The 13,651-nt window shown below is 33.2% G+C and overlaps 1 protein-coding gene across 1 annotated transcript in view; it reads right to left on the reverse strand.

Annotated features, from left to right (window-relative positions):
• The window catches only part of LOC139499520 (DENN domain-containing protein 3-like), a 63,793-nt gene that overhangs the window by 23,884 nt on the left and 26,258 nt on the right, over positions 1-13,651 (reverse strand). The window contains exon 11 of the mRNA XM_071288229.1: positions 12,687-12,783. Coding sequence (XP_071144330.1) covers positions 12,687-12,783 — 97 coding nt within the window. The remainder of the gene's footprint in view (positions 1-12,686; positions 12,784-13,651) is intronic.

Genomic DNA, 13,651 nt, shown 5'->3' on the forward strand with positions numbered 1-13,651 from the left:
CACATTGTTAAGCATACCACATCTAGTGGTTTTTTTTTTAATATAAACTAGAACACACCCGTGATATCGCGGGTCCATGACTGAATTTAAGTATATAACTCTGCGTCTTATCTGATAAAGTCATGCCAATTATAAGATGCACAGTTTTCTCTGCTTTCAAAATCTTTCTGTTTGAACCTGTTGACCTGGAACTTTTTAATTATTGGTAAAAGGCCTAGAATGGAGTATTCTTTGAACAACAGCATTGTCCTTTATTAGTTATAAATAAAGTTGAATTCTTGGATTCGTTGTTTTACGTCATGCGGCTAACAAATTGATAACTGTACCTATACGCCTTAATTACATCCAGATTTTTAGTCTTCTTATTGTCATCTTAGAAAGTCATACATTAAAATACTACAATAGGGAACAATGTGACAATGATTAAATTTAGTAGTGTCAATCCTATGGTTATGACCCGTATATAACAAAATCCTACTACACCGTATGGTGGTGCCCCTGTCAGATGAGGAACGTACAGATAAAGTAATAGGTGACAGGTGAATATACTTTTGGTACCAGTATCGGATTCGACCCAGAATTTGGTAATTATTGGCAATATAAATTATGTGGACAACAAAAGGGTCTGGAGTGATGTATTATTAATCAGCACCATTGTCCTATAATATATATCTATATATAAAGTTTAGTTCTTTGATTTGTCGTTTTTACCCCATGACGGCTGACAAATTGGACCTCATTATTTAGTATAATAGATAGTGCATGTCAATACTAATTATTTAATTATAGTTATGACATGATACTATACTGAAACTATGGGACTTTTCTGATTCCAGTTACTTATTTCTTCTTTAAGAGAAAAATTCATCCTGTAACACCCTGTAAGTAGAACCCTAGTAGAAATGCCTTCTTTTTAGATAAATTTTCTAATAATACTTTTCTCAATTCAAATTACCAGTATTCTAAAAATATCATGATATGAAAAACAAAACATAACAAATATTAATCAAAATTGCAACAGAGAGAAATTGTTTGTGATTTGACAGCCAGTTTTTTTATGTGTTTTTGTGCTCTACAGCTTTTCCCTTACTAAAGGCACAACCTTACACTTGAAACTTTGTCAGATCCAGTAGATATAATAAAACAAAATGCCAACCCAACTATGAAGTTTGATAGTAAAAGGAACAAGGCATCATATATCCTCATATTTTAATTTCCTATATCTTTTTTAATTATCCAAAACTTTTAACAAAAGATCTACACAGTCCTAAAACTTTTATTTGATACAAAAAATAAACATATATTTTACTGATTGAAAAAGCTACAGCTATACATCATGTACATATAGGACTACTTCGTTAACAATATACTACTTTTCTTGTACTATTTGCTTTCTGACCAGGCCCACAATGGTGGTTCTATACTAATAAATAAAATATACAAGTGTTTATTTATTCAAGGAAAAATCAACATAAACATTTGGAAGGATAAAAGACTAGATGATAAAACAGAACCATTAACCAGACAATAATAGATAAAAGACCACCTGGACAATAATATAGTAAAGTCCAGAAACCTTAACAAGAAAAGAGGATAAGGAATTCCTACAAAATCGACAATTATGTCTCACAGTAAAATAAAATCGTTACATTTTTATAAATATTTGTGTCAGATGATTGGAACAGAAGATGTAGTGAAAGCTAGACGGCTGAATTTTTTAAGTGATGACTTCATTAACTGTTGGGTCAACAAACTCCAATTTCAAATAAGCAGTGGAAGTAAGGCGGAGGGACTAGATCTTCATGGTAGTGATTTTGATGTTATGCACATAATGCAATTTTATGCAGTATACGAATCAGAAAACGATTGTGTCAGGAATGGGAGGACAGTGTTTGTCATGGATACTGATGACACACCTCCTTGTTTTACACATCTACGCTTTCGTGACAATTATGCTACTACACCATATTTAACTAAACAAAATCTACAACATTACAGAGGAGAGAACCTACTATCAAGTGAGCTATTTAAATTAAATAACCTGAATTTTGTATGTTCTCTTCCGGGACCTTTCACTAAAATTCATGGTCCCTGCATCTCAGACTTTGATGACGAAATTGATATAGCAATATGCCTTAAAGCTGATCAGTGGGTCTCTCAAGCACAACCATGGATCTCTAGATCACGTTCATTATGGCCTACACCTGAACTTATTTCTAAAATAACTTCGCTTGGCGTTTTATTTGTTCCAGTAGGCTACAAGGGATCTATAATTGAGAATCTTCAGTGGCGAATATCATTTTCCATAGCAGAAAAAGTGCTCATATATTCTTTTAGTCATACCCAGTTACTATGCTATGCTTTATTAAAAATATTATTGAAAGAAATAATCGATAGAAATGAACATATAAAAGGTTTATTGTGTTCATACTTTCTGAAAACCCTTATGTTTTGGATTTCAGAAGAAACTGAAACCTCAGTCTGGAGACCAGACAATATTATACCCTGTTTTATGGCCTGTTTACAAAGGTTACTATACTGTTTAGAATATTCAACATTGTTACATTATTTTATTCCTGAAAATAACTTGTTCTACCAAAGATTCAACAACAAAAACAGGAACATATTAATGAACATCTTAAAAAATTCCTATCAAGTAGGAGTTCAGATTTTCTCATCATCCCAGACTTTGCATAATTACAAAAGATTTCCATGTGAAATAACAAGTTCAGTTGGTGAAAATAATTCAATAATGAGATTGATAAATGAGAAAGTCTACATTGTGCATATGCCTTTTACAAGCATTCTAACAATTTTCAATACTTTGCTACATCATTGTAAATCAGAATTATCTCGATGTATCTTTAGAAAATCAACTGCAACTACATTTCAATTAATACCTATTGCACTATCCCATATAAATAACCCAAACAATAAAATGCACTACAAAAACTACAAATATGAGCTCAGCCAGTTGTTGGTTGGTGTAAATTCAGATGCAATATCAGGGTGGCTGAAATTGGCTCTTTTCTTCTATGTTCGCAAAAATTATTTAATATCAAAAGATATTATAAATTACAGTTTGTCAAAATGTGCAGGTGAATCATTTTTTTCAAAAATTACACTGAAACAGACAAGGAAACTGAAGTTTTTTTCATTATTGAAGACATTGCCATCTCCATTTTTTAAATTTAGTAACATGATTTCAAGTTCATCAGACATCCCAAAGGAATTTCAGTTCTGTAATACCATTATGGGACTATTTTGCTGCATTATTTTACATTATTCCATATCATTTGCACATTTTCTCCATTTTCTATGTTGTTACCATCTACAGGACTATAGATCATGTCTAGATTGTGTAAATAAGTTATCAGAAACAGAAACAATAGCAGATACTTTATTTTATTGTAATCATTTAATTTCACTGGGAATAGCTTTTCAGATGTTAGGCGAGAAAGAAAGAGCAAGACATTATTTTTATCTTGCTGCACAGATAGATATGTATAATTTATCAAGTGCTGCATGCAAACTGTCTGAACTCTGACAGTCAGGGATATAACTCTATAGGTGTTTACAGGAAAATAACATACATCTGTTATTGTGGACTAAAAAATCAAAGAACTGTGATAACATAGGTATGTTACATTATTCAAAGGGACAATATACATCATAAGTTAAGTTAAAATGTATACAAGCTCTATTGATATTACTATTGTCTTTGAGTATACTTAACTATTGAAAGATGTAACAATTCATAGTATTCTAATTTTGGATAGTACACCCAGGGTTTCCGCTGACGGTCGCCATTTTCGCAATTTGCGAGAAAAAAAAAATAATTGTGGCGATAAAAATTCGTCATTTGCGAAAGAATTTGGCGAAAGAAATATATAGAACGATTTATTTTCCTCCATCTTGTTTATTTACTTTTTTCGAGTTTCTCAGACTTTACCCGATCAGGCAATACTCGGAATTCAACTTGACCTCATTAAGATTTGGACAGAAAATCAATAATCAGCTGATTGCATTTTATAGCTATCGACAACAAAGGACTAATTAATAAAGGTGTTGATTGAATTGTTTGACAAAATGATATGGTTAGATGGCTTCCGCTAAATGTCACATACATAATTTATTTACCACTTTGCGACGCACGTGTTTGAAGCAAACTTTTGACGTCTCCTCTCCTTTTAAAGATAGTTTAGAAAAGAAAGCTGTTGTTGTGACGAAAAATTTTCAAAAGCAAGAAAAATCTCCGATTTAAAACTCTAATTATCCTTTGACTTTAATATAGGTAATTGATTAGGGAGACTACTTTAAAGTCGTTTGAGTGACACGCGTGTTTCAAGCATAGTTTTACGTCTCAACTTTTTCATTTAGGATGGTCAAGAAAAGAAAACTGTCGTTATGAAGAAATCTATCCAAAAGGTTGGAAACAACCCCTCGAATGAGAGTAGCCCTTCAATGTTATGGCTTCACATGAAATGAGGGATCAAAATATCATGTGATAAAACCTTTTATTTTGTTGTAAAAACCACTTCTAAGTACAAAAGGGCACATCAATATTTTTCTTTTAAAGAAACTTTCCCTACGAACTATACTGGTATCATATAATCAAAACATGTCCATTAATTTTGTTGTATTCCAGGACTTATATCTTCTTTATTATTAAAAGTATAGTGGCCCCCTCATTTAGAAAAGTTGTTTAAAATACAATGAATATTTTCCCCTTTTATGTTAAGAACAAAATCTGTTGTTTTAAAGTTTATTCATTAAATGTAGACTCTTAAATAAATTTGACAGAATAATCATAGACACAATGGGGCAAAATCACCTTATTTAAGGGAAAGGGTGGGGGGGAGGGGGGGGTAAGAAAAAAAGGTGAATTTTAAACGAAAAATATAGTTATGTTACTGGGCGAAAAAAATAATAAAGTGGCGAAAAATATATTGTTTTGGCGAAAGAGGTGGCGAAAAAAATAATTGACCCAGGGGAAACCCTGAGTACACCTATATGTTATTACAGAAAAAATATGCCTGTAATAACTAAAGGGTGTTATCACAGCTTCTCTATATCAATTCAAAGCATTTGCTCAGACATACATCATGCTTAATTACAATGTGTTTTAATTTATTTTAAGAAATAATGACCAGAGCATGTAATGAGGTTCTGCACAAATTTCTCAGTAATTCCCAAGTGTCTTATATAATAAGTTACATTCCTTCAATAACTAAGCCTTGTTATTACAGCTAAGTTAATTCCTTAATAACCTTGTCTCATTGATTTACCATGGTTAATCAAAAATGTATTAATACAATTTAAAAATTAATTATCAAGGCTACGCATTTAGTTTCTGTGCAAAGTCTCAATAGTTCCTTAGAGTCCACTATAGATTAAATAATTTTACAAATAACAAACATATGTTATTACAGATTTAGAAAATTTAAGGAAAAGTATCTGAAATAACACACGCAAGTTATTTTCTGTAACCCTATAGAGTTATATCTCTGACTGTCTGATAAGGTTGTCTGACTTGTGGAGTATTTTGTTAACATTGGTTGCCACATAGAAGTATAGCCATTAGATACAAATTTATAATAAATGTATTGATAATTTGTGAATTTTCACTTCAATATACTGGTAAATCCCCTGTAGTCATATTTAATAAAAGTGGAGGAATGATGAGTGTCATTGTCTGGCCTTTGAAATTCTAAAAATAGTTAACCTATAAATCATCTTTCAAAATTATGTTAATTATATTGAAAACTAAACATTACTTTATTTTAAAAAAAAATAGTGAAGAAAGGTCACACATAATGTCACTATAATTTTATTTGGTATATTTCTCATATTTCTATATTTTTGAACTGAAGTGGCCAAAAAGTGGCCTGATCAAACCTCCTTCATTCATATTATTGTTGTTGTATTATATCTTGTCATTTTGTTATAATTAAACAGGTATGTACATTTTATTTTACAGAATATAATTATAATCAATTATTGTTGTATATTTTTAGAACTAATAAATATTTTACTTTGTTTTTACTGAAAGATTTTAACTATTGAAAATGTGGTTTAATTGCCATTTAGATACCTATTGTACAAAGTTAAAGTTTAGTTTAAACATAACTTATTTTAGTCCGGCAGATTGGTGCAGAAATAGAGCAGAATTGCTCTATTGATGTGGAAATCTTGAAACTTTGCATAGTAGTTCTTGGTTATACAGTATACCCTTTGATTTCAGCTATGGACCCACTCTGAAAAATCCAATTGGGCTACCATATTCAAGATGGCGGAAAAAAGGTATAAATATTAAGATAGTCCTCAAGGTATTCTATTTTGTTTTGGAAATTAAAGTAATGATTCTTTAATAAACAGCTGCGCCATGAGCGCATGATACGCCCGACGTCTTGTGTGGAAGTTTTATGCAATAATCATAAATAGTTTCTGAGGAAGTTTTAAGCAATAACCATTTATTGTTTTTGAGACACGGCGGGACATGTGAAACCCCCCCACCCTGTTTTTTTTTTTACAAATATCACTAAAATAAAATATTGAATCAAACCAAAAAGTATACAGATCTTTAAATTAGTATAACAAAGAAGTGTGTACAGTTTCAAGCAATAATCATAAATTGTTTTTGAGATACGGCGCGACATGTAAAAAAAACCTCCCCTTTTTTACAAAATACTCAATAACTCAAAAATAAATTTTTGAGTCATCACCAAAAAGTATACAGATCTTTAGATTAATATAACAAAGAAGCGTGTAAAGTTTTAAGCAATAATCATAAATCGTTTTTGAGATACAGCACGACATGTAAAAAAACCCTCCCCCTTTTTTACAAAATACTCAATAACTCAAAAATGAAATTTTGAATCATCACCAAAAAGTATACAGATCTTTAGATTAATATAACAAAAAAGTGTGTAAAGTTTTAAGCAATAATCATAAATCGTTTTTGAGATACGGTGCGACATGTAAAAAAACCCTCCCCCTTTTTTACAAAATACTCAAAAACTCAAAAATGAAATTTTGAATCATCACCAAAAAGTATACAGATCTTTAGATTAATATAACAAAAAAGTGTGTAAAGTTTTAAGCAATAATCATAAATCGTTTTTGAGATACGGTGCGACATGTAAAAAAACCCTCCCCCTTTTTTACAAAATACTCAAAAACTCAAAAATGAAATTTTGAATCATCACCAAAAAGTATACAGATATTAAGATTAATGTAACTAAGAAGTGTGTAAAGTTTTAAGCAATAATCAAGAAACGTTTTTGAGATACGGTGCGACATGTGAAAAAAAACACACCCCTGTTTTAGTTACAAAGTGCCGTAACTCAAAAAGTTTAAATCTTATTTTCACCAAAAAGTATACAGATCATTTGACCATCATAAGAAACAACTATATTAAGTTTCATGAAATTTGGATAAGTCGTTCTCAAGTTACGGTGCGACATGTTTACGCCGGATAGACGGACAGACGGACGAACGGACAGACAGACGGTACGACGGACAGACGGACGGACACCGGACATTTGTATACCATAATACATCCCGTCAAAATTTTGACGGGCGTATAAAAATGGACTTCATGTTCTTGAATTTGTTAACAATTAATTTTAAAATATAAAAAAAATAATTTGATTATTTCTATAACACAAACACATGTATTTTTGCAAATATGACTGCATATACAAAAACAAATAGTGAAATTCAAAATGTTAATCAATATGGTACATGTTATTGTAATTGTTCTTTAAACGCTTTCAGTTTTAATGGTTGGAATGAAATAGGTTGAAAAGAGTCAACTGAACGTTAATATAGGTCGGTAAAATGTGGTGGAATAGCAGATAAACTCATCACAGATACCAGGACAATTTTGTATATATGCCAGACGCGTGTTTCGTCTGCAAAAGACTCATCAGTGACGCTCGAATCCCAAAAAGTTGAAAAGGCCAAATAAAGTATGAAGTTGAAGAGCATTGAGGACCAAAATTCTTAAACATTTTACCAAATAAAGCTAAGGTAATGGTAACTCATCTGAACTTTGAGGCAGTGCCGAGGGCACCTTGTCTCGTGTCTCTTCAATGCCATGTCTTACGTCACTTATCGCGTTTTCATCTGCCGTTTACACTACATCTTCAAATTATTCTATGTAATCAATAGGTTTCTTCAGGCGGATTAGACGATTGCCATCATTTAAAACTGTTAAGGGGCAACAACTTCCTTTTCCAACTACGTGCGAATTGGTTTCGCAACTATTCAGCGAGCATGGTCCTATAATGCACTCCAGGTCAGCACTTTTATTAGTTTTAAAGGTAACAGTCATTTTTGAGTTTGGCAGAACTGTGATGGTTCGTTTTATGCAAAGGAGTAGGTCTGGTAAGGACCGATTTTGGCCTCAAATTTCAGGTTCATCTGACGAAAGATTTTGACCACTTTTTAAACACTTAAGTGTCTATTTCATTTGAATCAATTAGTTTATGTGAAAGATTTGAACTGATTTAGTAATTAAAAACGATCTGATTCAAGCTCATATATGAAAAATCTACCAAATATGCCAAAAAATCTCACTTTTCAGATGGTTTTTGTCAAAAACGAAAGTGGCCACATCTGTGTTCATCCTCAACCTTTATATATATTATGTATTATCATAAAATACAACTTACATTTCAATATTAAGGATGAACACGAATGCGGCCACTTTCGTTTTAAAGGAAAACTGTCTACAATTTAACTAAAATGCTAGAATTGTGAAGATTTCAGTAAATTAGCATGACTTTATGGTGCTAGTACCCGATATATGTGCATTGTTATGTCAAAAACAGCCCATATTTATGTAGCAGAAGCATTCTACTGTCCAATAAATAACTAAAAGTTTACATTTTAACAACTTTGTAAAACTGCTATATTTTGGGGCCAAAAAGGGGTCTTACTGAACCTACTCATTTGCTGAGTTGAAATCTCGTTTCCACTGTTAACAAATGCCGCATTTATCCCTTTATTGTTGATGGTAATTTCGGGAGTACTCAGGTTTATCACTGAGCTCAGTGTGTCCAAAATATCAAGCGTAAGTCTTTTAAACGAGATTTCAACTCAGCAAAGGAGTAGGTTCAGTAAGACCCCTTGATTAAAATTAGAAAGTATTGAAGTAGGTGTTGTTTTGATAGTAATTAATCATCATGTCACATTTATGACCGGAAATGTCTTGATGTTAAAGGCAAAAGTGTTCAAGGCAAAAGTGTGGGTCAAAAAGATCGTGAATTATGTAAAAATGACCGAAAAAGCCTTGAAAACTAAAAAGTATATGACCGTTTCATGCTTTGCCCAGCCAGACTTTTACCGGACATTAAACAAATGACCGGAATATATGACTGTTATGGAAGCCTTGCCGTAAGTATAACATCTAAAATTGAGAATGGAAACGGGGAATGTATCAAAGAGACAACAACCCGACCATAGAAAAAACAACAGCAGAAGGTCACCAACAGGTCTTCATCTGTTTATGGCTCTTTGCACACATCCCATTGTATGTTTACTCTATTAGTGTCGAGTCGTTTTTAATAATCTTCCCAATAACAAGCTGTTAACTCAAACCCAAATTAATTTCTCATTTACTAATGTTATCATTGCAGCAGTGTCCACAATCATGCTCACATTCTGGTCATGTATAGTACCTCGTACTGCTACGCTCTTCCAAATGGTTCGTCTGATGACAATATCGGACTAGGCCGTGGGACTTTGTTTGATTTTGTGATGAGTTGATGTTTCATGGCCAATAGACTTTGGAATCGTGCCTTGGCCTACTGACCCGACATTTTGCTGTTTAAAAACTTCATTGTATGAGTTGCACTTTGATTTGCTTCGTATCCTGGTGAAGGTGACCGTGATTTCTGGAGTTTATCCGTGGAGATGTAACTGTTTTCTTTAGGGACTTTATGATCTCTAGCTAAAAGGGGGTGTTGATGGTTGATAGACATTAAGCTTGGGTGTATTTCTATCTGGCGATCTTCCGCATTTGTATTGCTCGGGAGATCGTTAACGTGTATATTGATCAGGGGATCTTCCATTGAACTGTTGATCTTCCATTGAATCTTCCATGATTATTTGATCAGAAGAACCGAGGTTATATTGATCGGCCAATCCACGGTTATGCTTAGTTGAAAGCATAACATCAGCTAGTTTTGTGGCAATTTATATGAGGTTATGCACCTCATTATAAAAAAGACTGCTCATATTTCCTTTATCAGTCGGTGATACTACGCCATCAGCAAAGTAGACTTGTCGATGGTCATAATTGGCACTTTTTGATCCACATATCGCCATCTGGTTTGCTATGGAGGTTTTCAATTGTTTTAAAGACTTGTTGAATGTTTCTGAGTTCCTCTCTATTACATGCCTTAAAAATCATTGTCTTAACACCCTCGGAGGAATGCTTCGGTTCCAATATTGTTTGATCGTCTTTCTTGCTGAAGCGCTGCTCTAAATGAATGCTTTTTTTAAGGCCTTGGATATCATTATCTGTGTTTACTTTGCGAGCGTACTCAAAGCCAACATTGGCCTGGCAATCTGGGGCCTACACACATTTTTCCTGTTTTCACATTGTCATCTATCGACAGTTCGTTCAAAATTAATAAATGAACGCCTCCAAATTCAAGGATCCTCTTCAATTGAGTTTTTGGATTTTATGGAGCTTTGGGCTTTGGCTTCGGTCCCTTGCACCGAGATTTTATTGCCATCGGGTATATTCTCTCTACAATGAGTCTGAATAAGAGCTGTTGCCACACTCTTTTTGTTTCCTCTGCCCTTTCCTGGATCGGTCAGTAGAGTCAGCTTGCTGTTATTGGAAGCCTGTTAGAGCTCCAAGAGCTGACGAGGTTGTCATAATTTGAATGATAAATGTGGGATTTGCCATGAACTCGATGGGGATGATACCGTAAGTAGGCACTGTATTTAGCATTGTAAAAACTTGATAGAATACACTTGGAGCCAATTGTTTCTATAATGATGTGCTGCCCAGAACCAAATATTATTGACTCATAGTAGATGGTAAGTGTGCGTAAGAAAACACATAAGCTGGTATCCTAGTACTAGAGGTTTATAGTATGTTCTTAAATGGAGATTGTTGTTAAATAATTTGAACTGTCTCATGCAGGGCCAAGGGCCATGACATATGACTTTTGACTTAAGGTAAAGACACCTTCAACAGAGTTGGCGCGGTTGATGGTTCATGCGAACTACAATTGGGGAAAGACATGGATTTTCTTGTGTACTTTTGGTAAACTTGTGTTGTACTGGCTAAAGTAAAATTTTGCCTTAGATGATGTGTCCATTGCAGGAATGTTAACTTCTTTATTTTGATTCTCCCCTTATTCATTTACAACAGATGCCAGATACCCTGCTGTTCAAATGCTCTTTTAAAATCTCCTTCCTCAGTTTTTGTCAGCTTGTCCATCTGTTTCACCACAACATTGAATATTTTTTTTTGGTCTAACCATCAATTCCACCAAGCAATTACCACTAGCCTTGTGGTCTATCCTGTATTCAGACTGCTGCAGTTGCTGAGATATTGTTCCCATCTGTTCGTTATAATATTCATTGCCTCTTTCTGTTCAGCTTGAATCGTTACCAGCACATATTTTATCAATCCGCGCTTCGCTCTGTTTTCTATTGCGGTAAATCTCAGCTGTTCTTTGAGCATTTGATTTTCTATGTGCTAAAAATTCATGGTACAATTGTTAAATAGTAATTTCTAAACTGCCCTCTGTTAAAGAGTCTTCAGCTGTGGGTTTCTCCTTTTCCATGAATTATTCAGTTTCTGCCATTTCAATGTTCTTGTCCTTGTTGTCCTCAATTCCTACCATTTCACTGATATGTGTTTAAATGATTCTCAATTCACAGTATAATATCACAAGTTGCAAAATATTGTGACCCAAGAAATAAGATAGGCACTGAATAAAATCTTAAGGCAGATGAATCCCAAATCACAGCTTTTATTTGTGACCCAAGACAACAAATAGTGCAGCCTTTAATGAAAGCTACTACTTTGTGTATAAAATGACAAGCAAGGCAAAATCAAAAGGGGCAGAACTGGGACAGATACTAATCACATTTTACATCAATAAATTGCTTAAATTCAGGTCAATTCTGATCAATAATGAATATTTTCTTATTTTTCAAGGCGGCCATTTTGAAAATAGCCGCCATTTTGTATTTCAAAGAGAGATCAAAACAAAATCTTGCTAAGTACATCAAGTCATTCAAATATGAAAATTTTGTGCTTCCAGCATCAAATCCACTGTGGTTTGTGCAATACTGGAAAATATTTTAGAATGTACGGCAGCCATCTTGAAATAAGCCGCCATATTGAATTTTGAGGGCAGGTCCATAGATAATATTGCTCAGTACACAAAACTGTACCATCATGCAAAAAATTGTGCTTTCCTCATTATTTGAGCAATTTTTTCACCAATCGGGCAGACTATTTGCTGAATTAAAAAAAATGGAGTACACACAAGAAAATCATACTTATGAAGTCTTCTCCATACTTTAACCTGGCATTTTAATCCATTTTTCAACAATTGCAACAATAAATTCATCCAAAAATTGAGAAATTTACAGTGTCATATGCACCCAAAATTTGTTACACCTATACCAACTAACAGCAAGTTACTTACTCTTTCATAAAACTTTTTATCTAGGCCCTGTATGCTGTCCAGGAAAGCTTGCTTGTTAAATCTCTGATGTTCTAATCGGATTTCTGACATAACACCTCTACAGAAGAGAAAAAAAGTATGGTCATAAATAATAAAACTGCTTCCTTTCAATATTCATAAATTGTTACTTATGTAAATCAAAGAGCTGATAGCTCTGAGGTGGAAGAAGGTGAATAAAAGGTAACTTGAATTACCATAAAAGCAGCCCCACTAACCCAGCCTGCTTTGTTTCATTATCGTTATGACAGGGTTTTTTTTCTTCAAACAAGAATGTGTAATAAGTACATGGATTACCCATCTGTACAATCATTTTCTATGTTCAGTGGACTGTGAAAATTAGGTAAAATCTTTAATTTGGCAGTGAAATTAGAAAGATCATATCATAAGGAACACATGTGTACTAAGTTTCAAGTTAATTGGATTTCGACTTCATCAAAAACTACCTCGACCATAAACTTTAATCTGAAGCAGGACTGACAGACAAACCAGAAAACATAATGCCCATAAATGGGGCATAAAAATAGTAAGACTTGTTACATACCCGCCAACTTTGAAAGTTCACATGGGGGTCTTTAGTGCGCGACAACAATTTTAAAGGTTACAATTTTTAGCGAAGTATTTTGCACGATCTGGATTGTCTAGAAAAAGTTTCATATTTGTATGATTATATTACATGCCTTTTTCTTAAGTCTGTTTGCATGATTCTAGTTATTGAATCGGTAGAAAAGATGAACATGTTTGTTGGGTCTTTGTGAAATAAGAATAGTACATTGTCCTTTACATGATTTAATTGAATACAAAAATAAAATATGTTACAACAACTGAACAAGTATTATGTCAATAAATTAGTGGAAAAAAATACTATTTATTATCCTTATGTTAGTACTGCATCCTTGAATTTTGTCAATCAGCTATGCTTTATCCTA

Source organism: Mytilus edulis, chromosome 12, assembly GCF_963676685.1.
Source record: "Mytilus edulis chromosome 12, xbMytEdul2.2, whole genome shotgun sequence".
NCBI classification, from domain to species: Eukaryota; Metazoa; Mollusca; class Bivalvia; order Mytilida; family Mytilidae; genus Mytilus; species Mytilus edulis.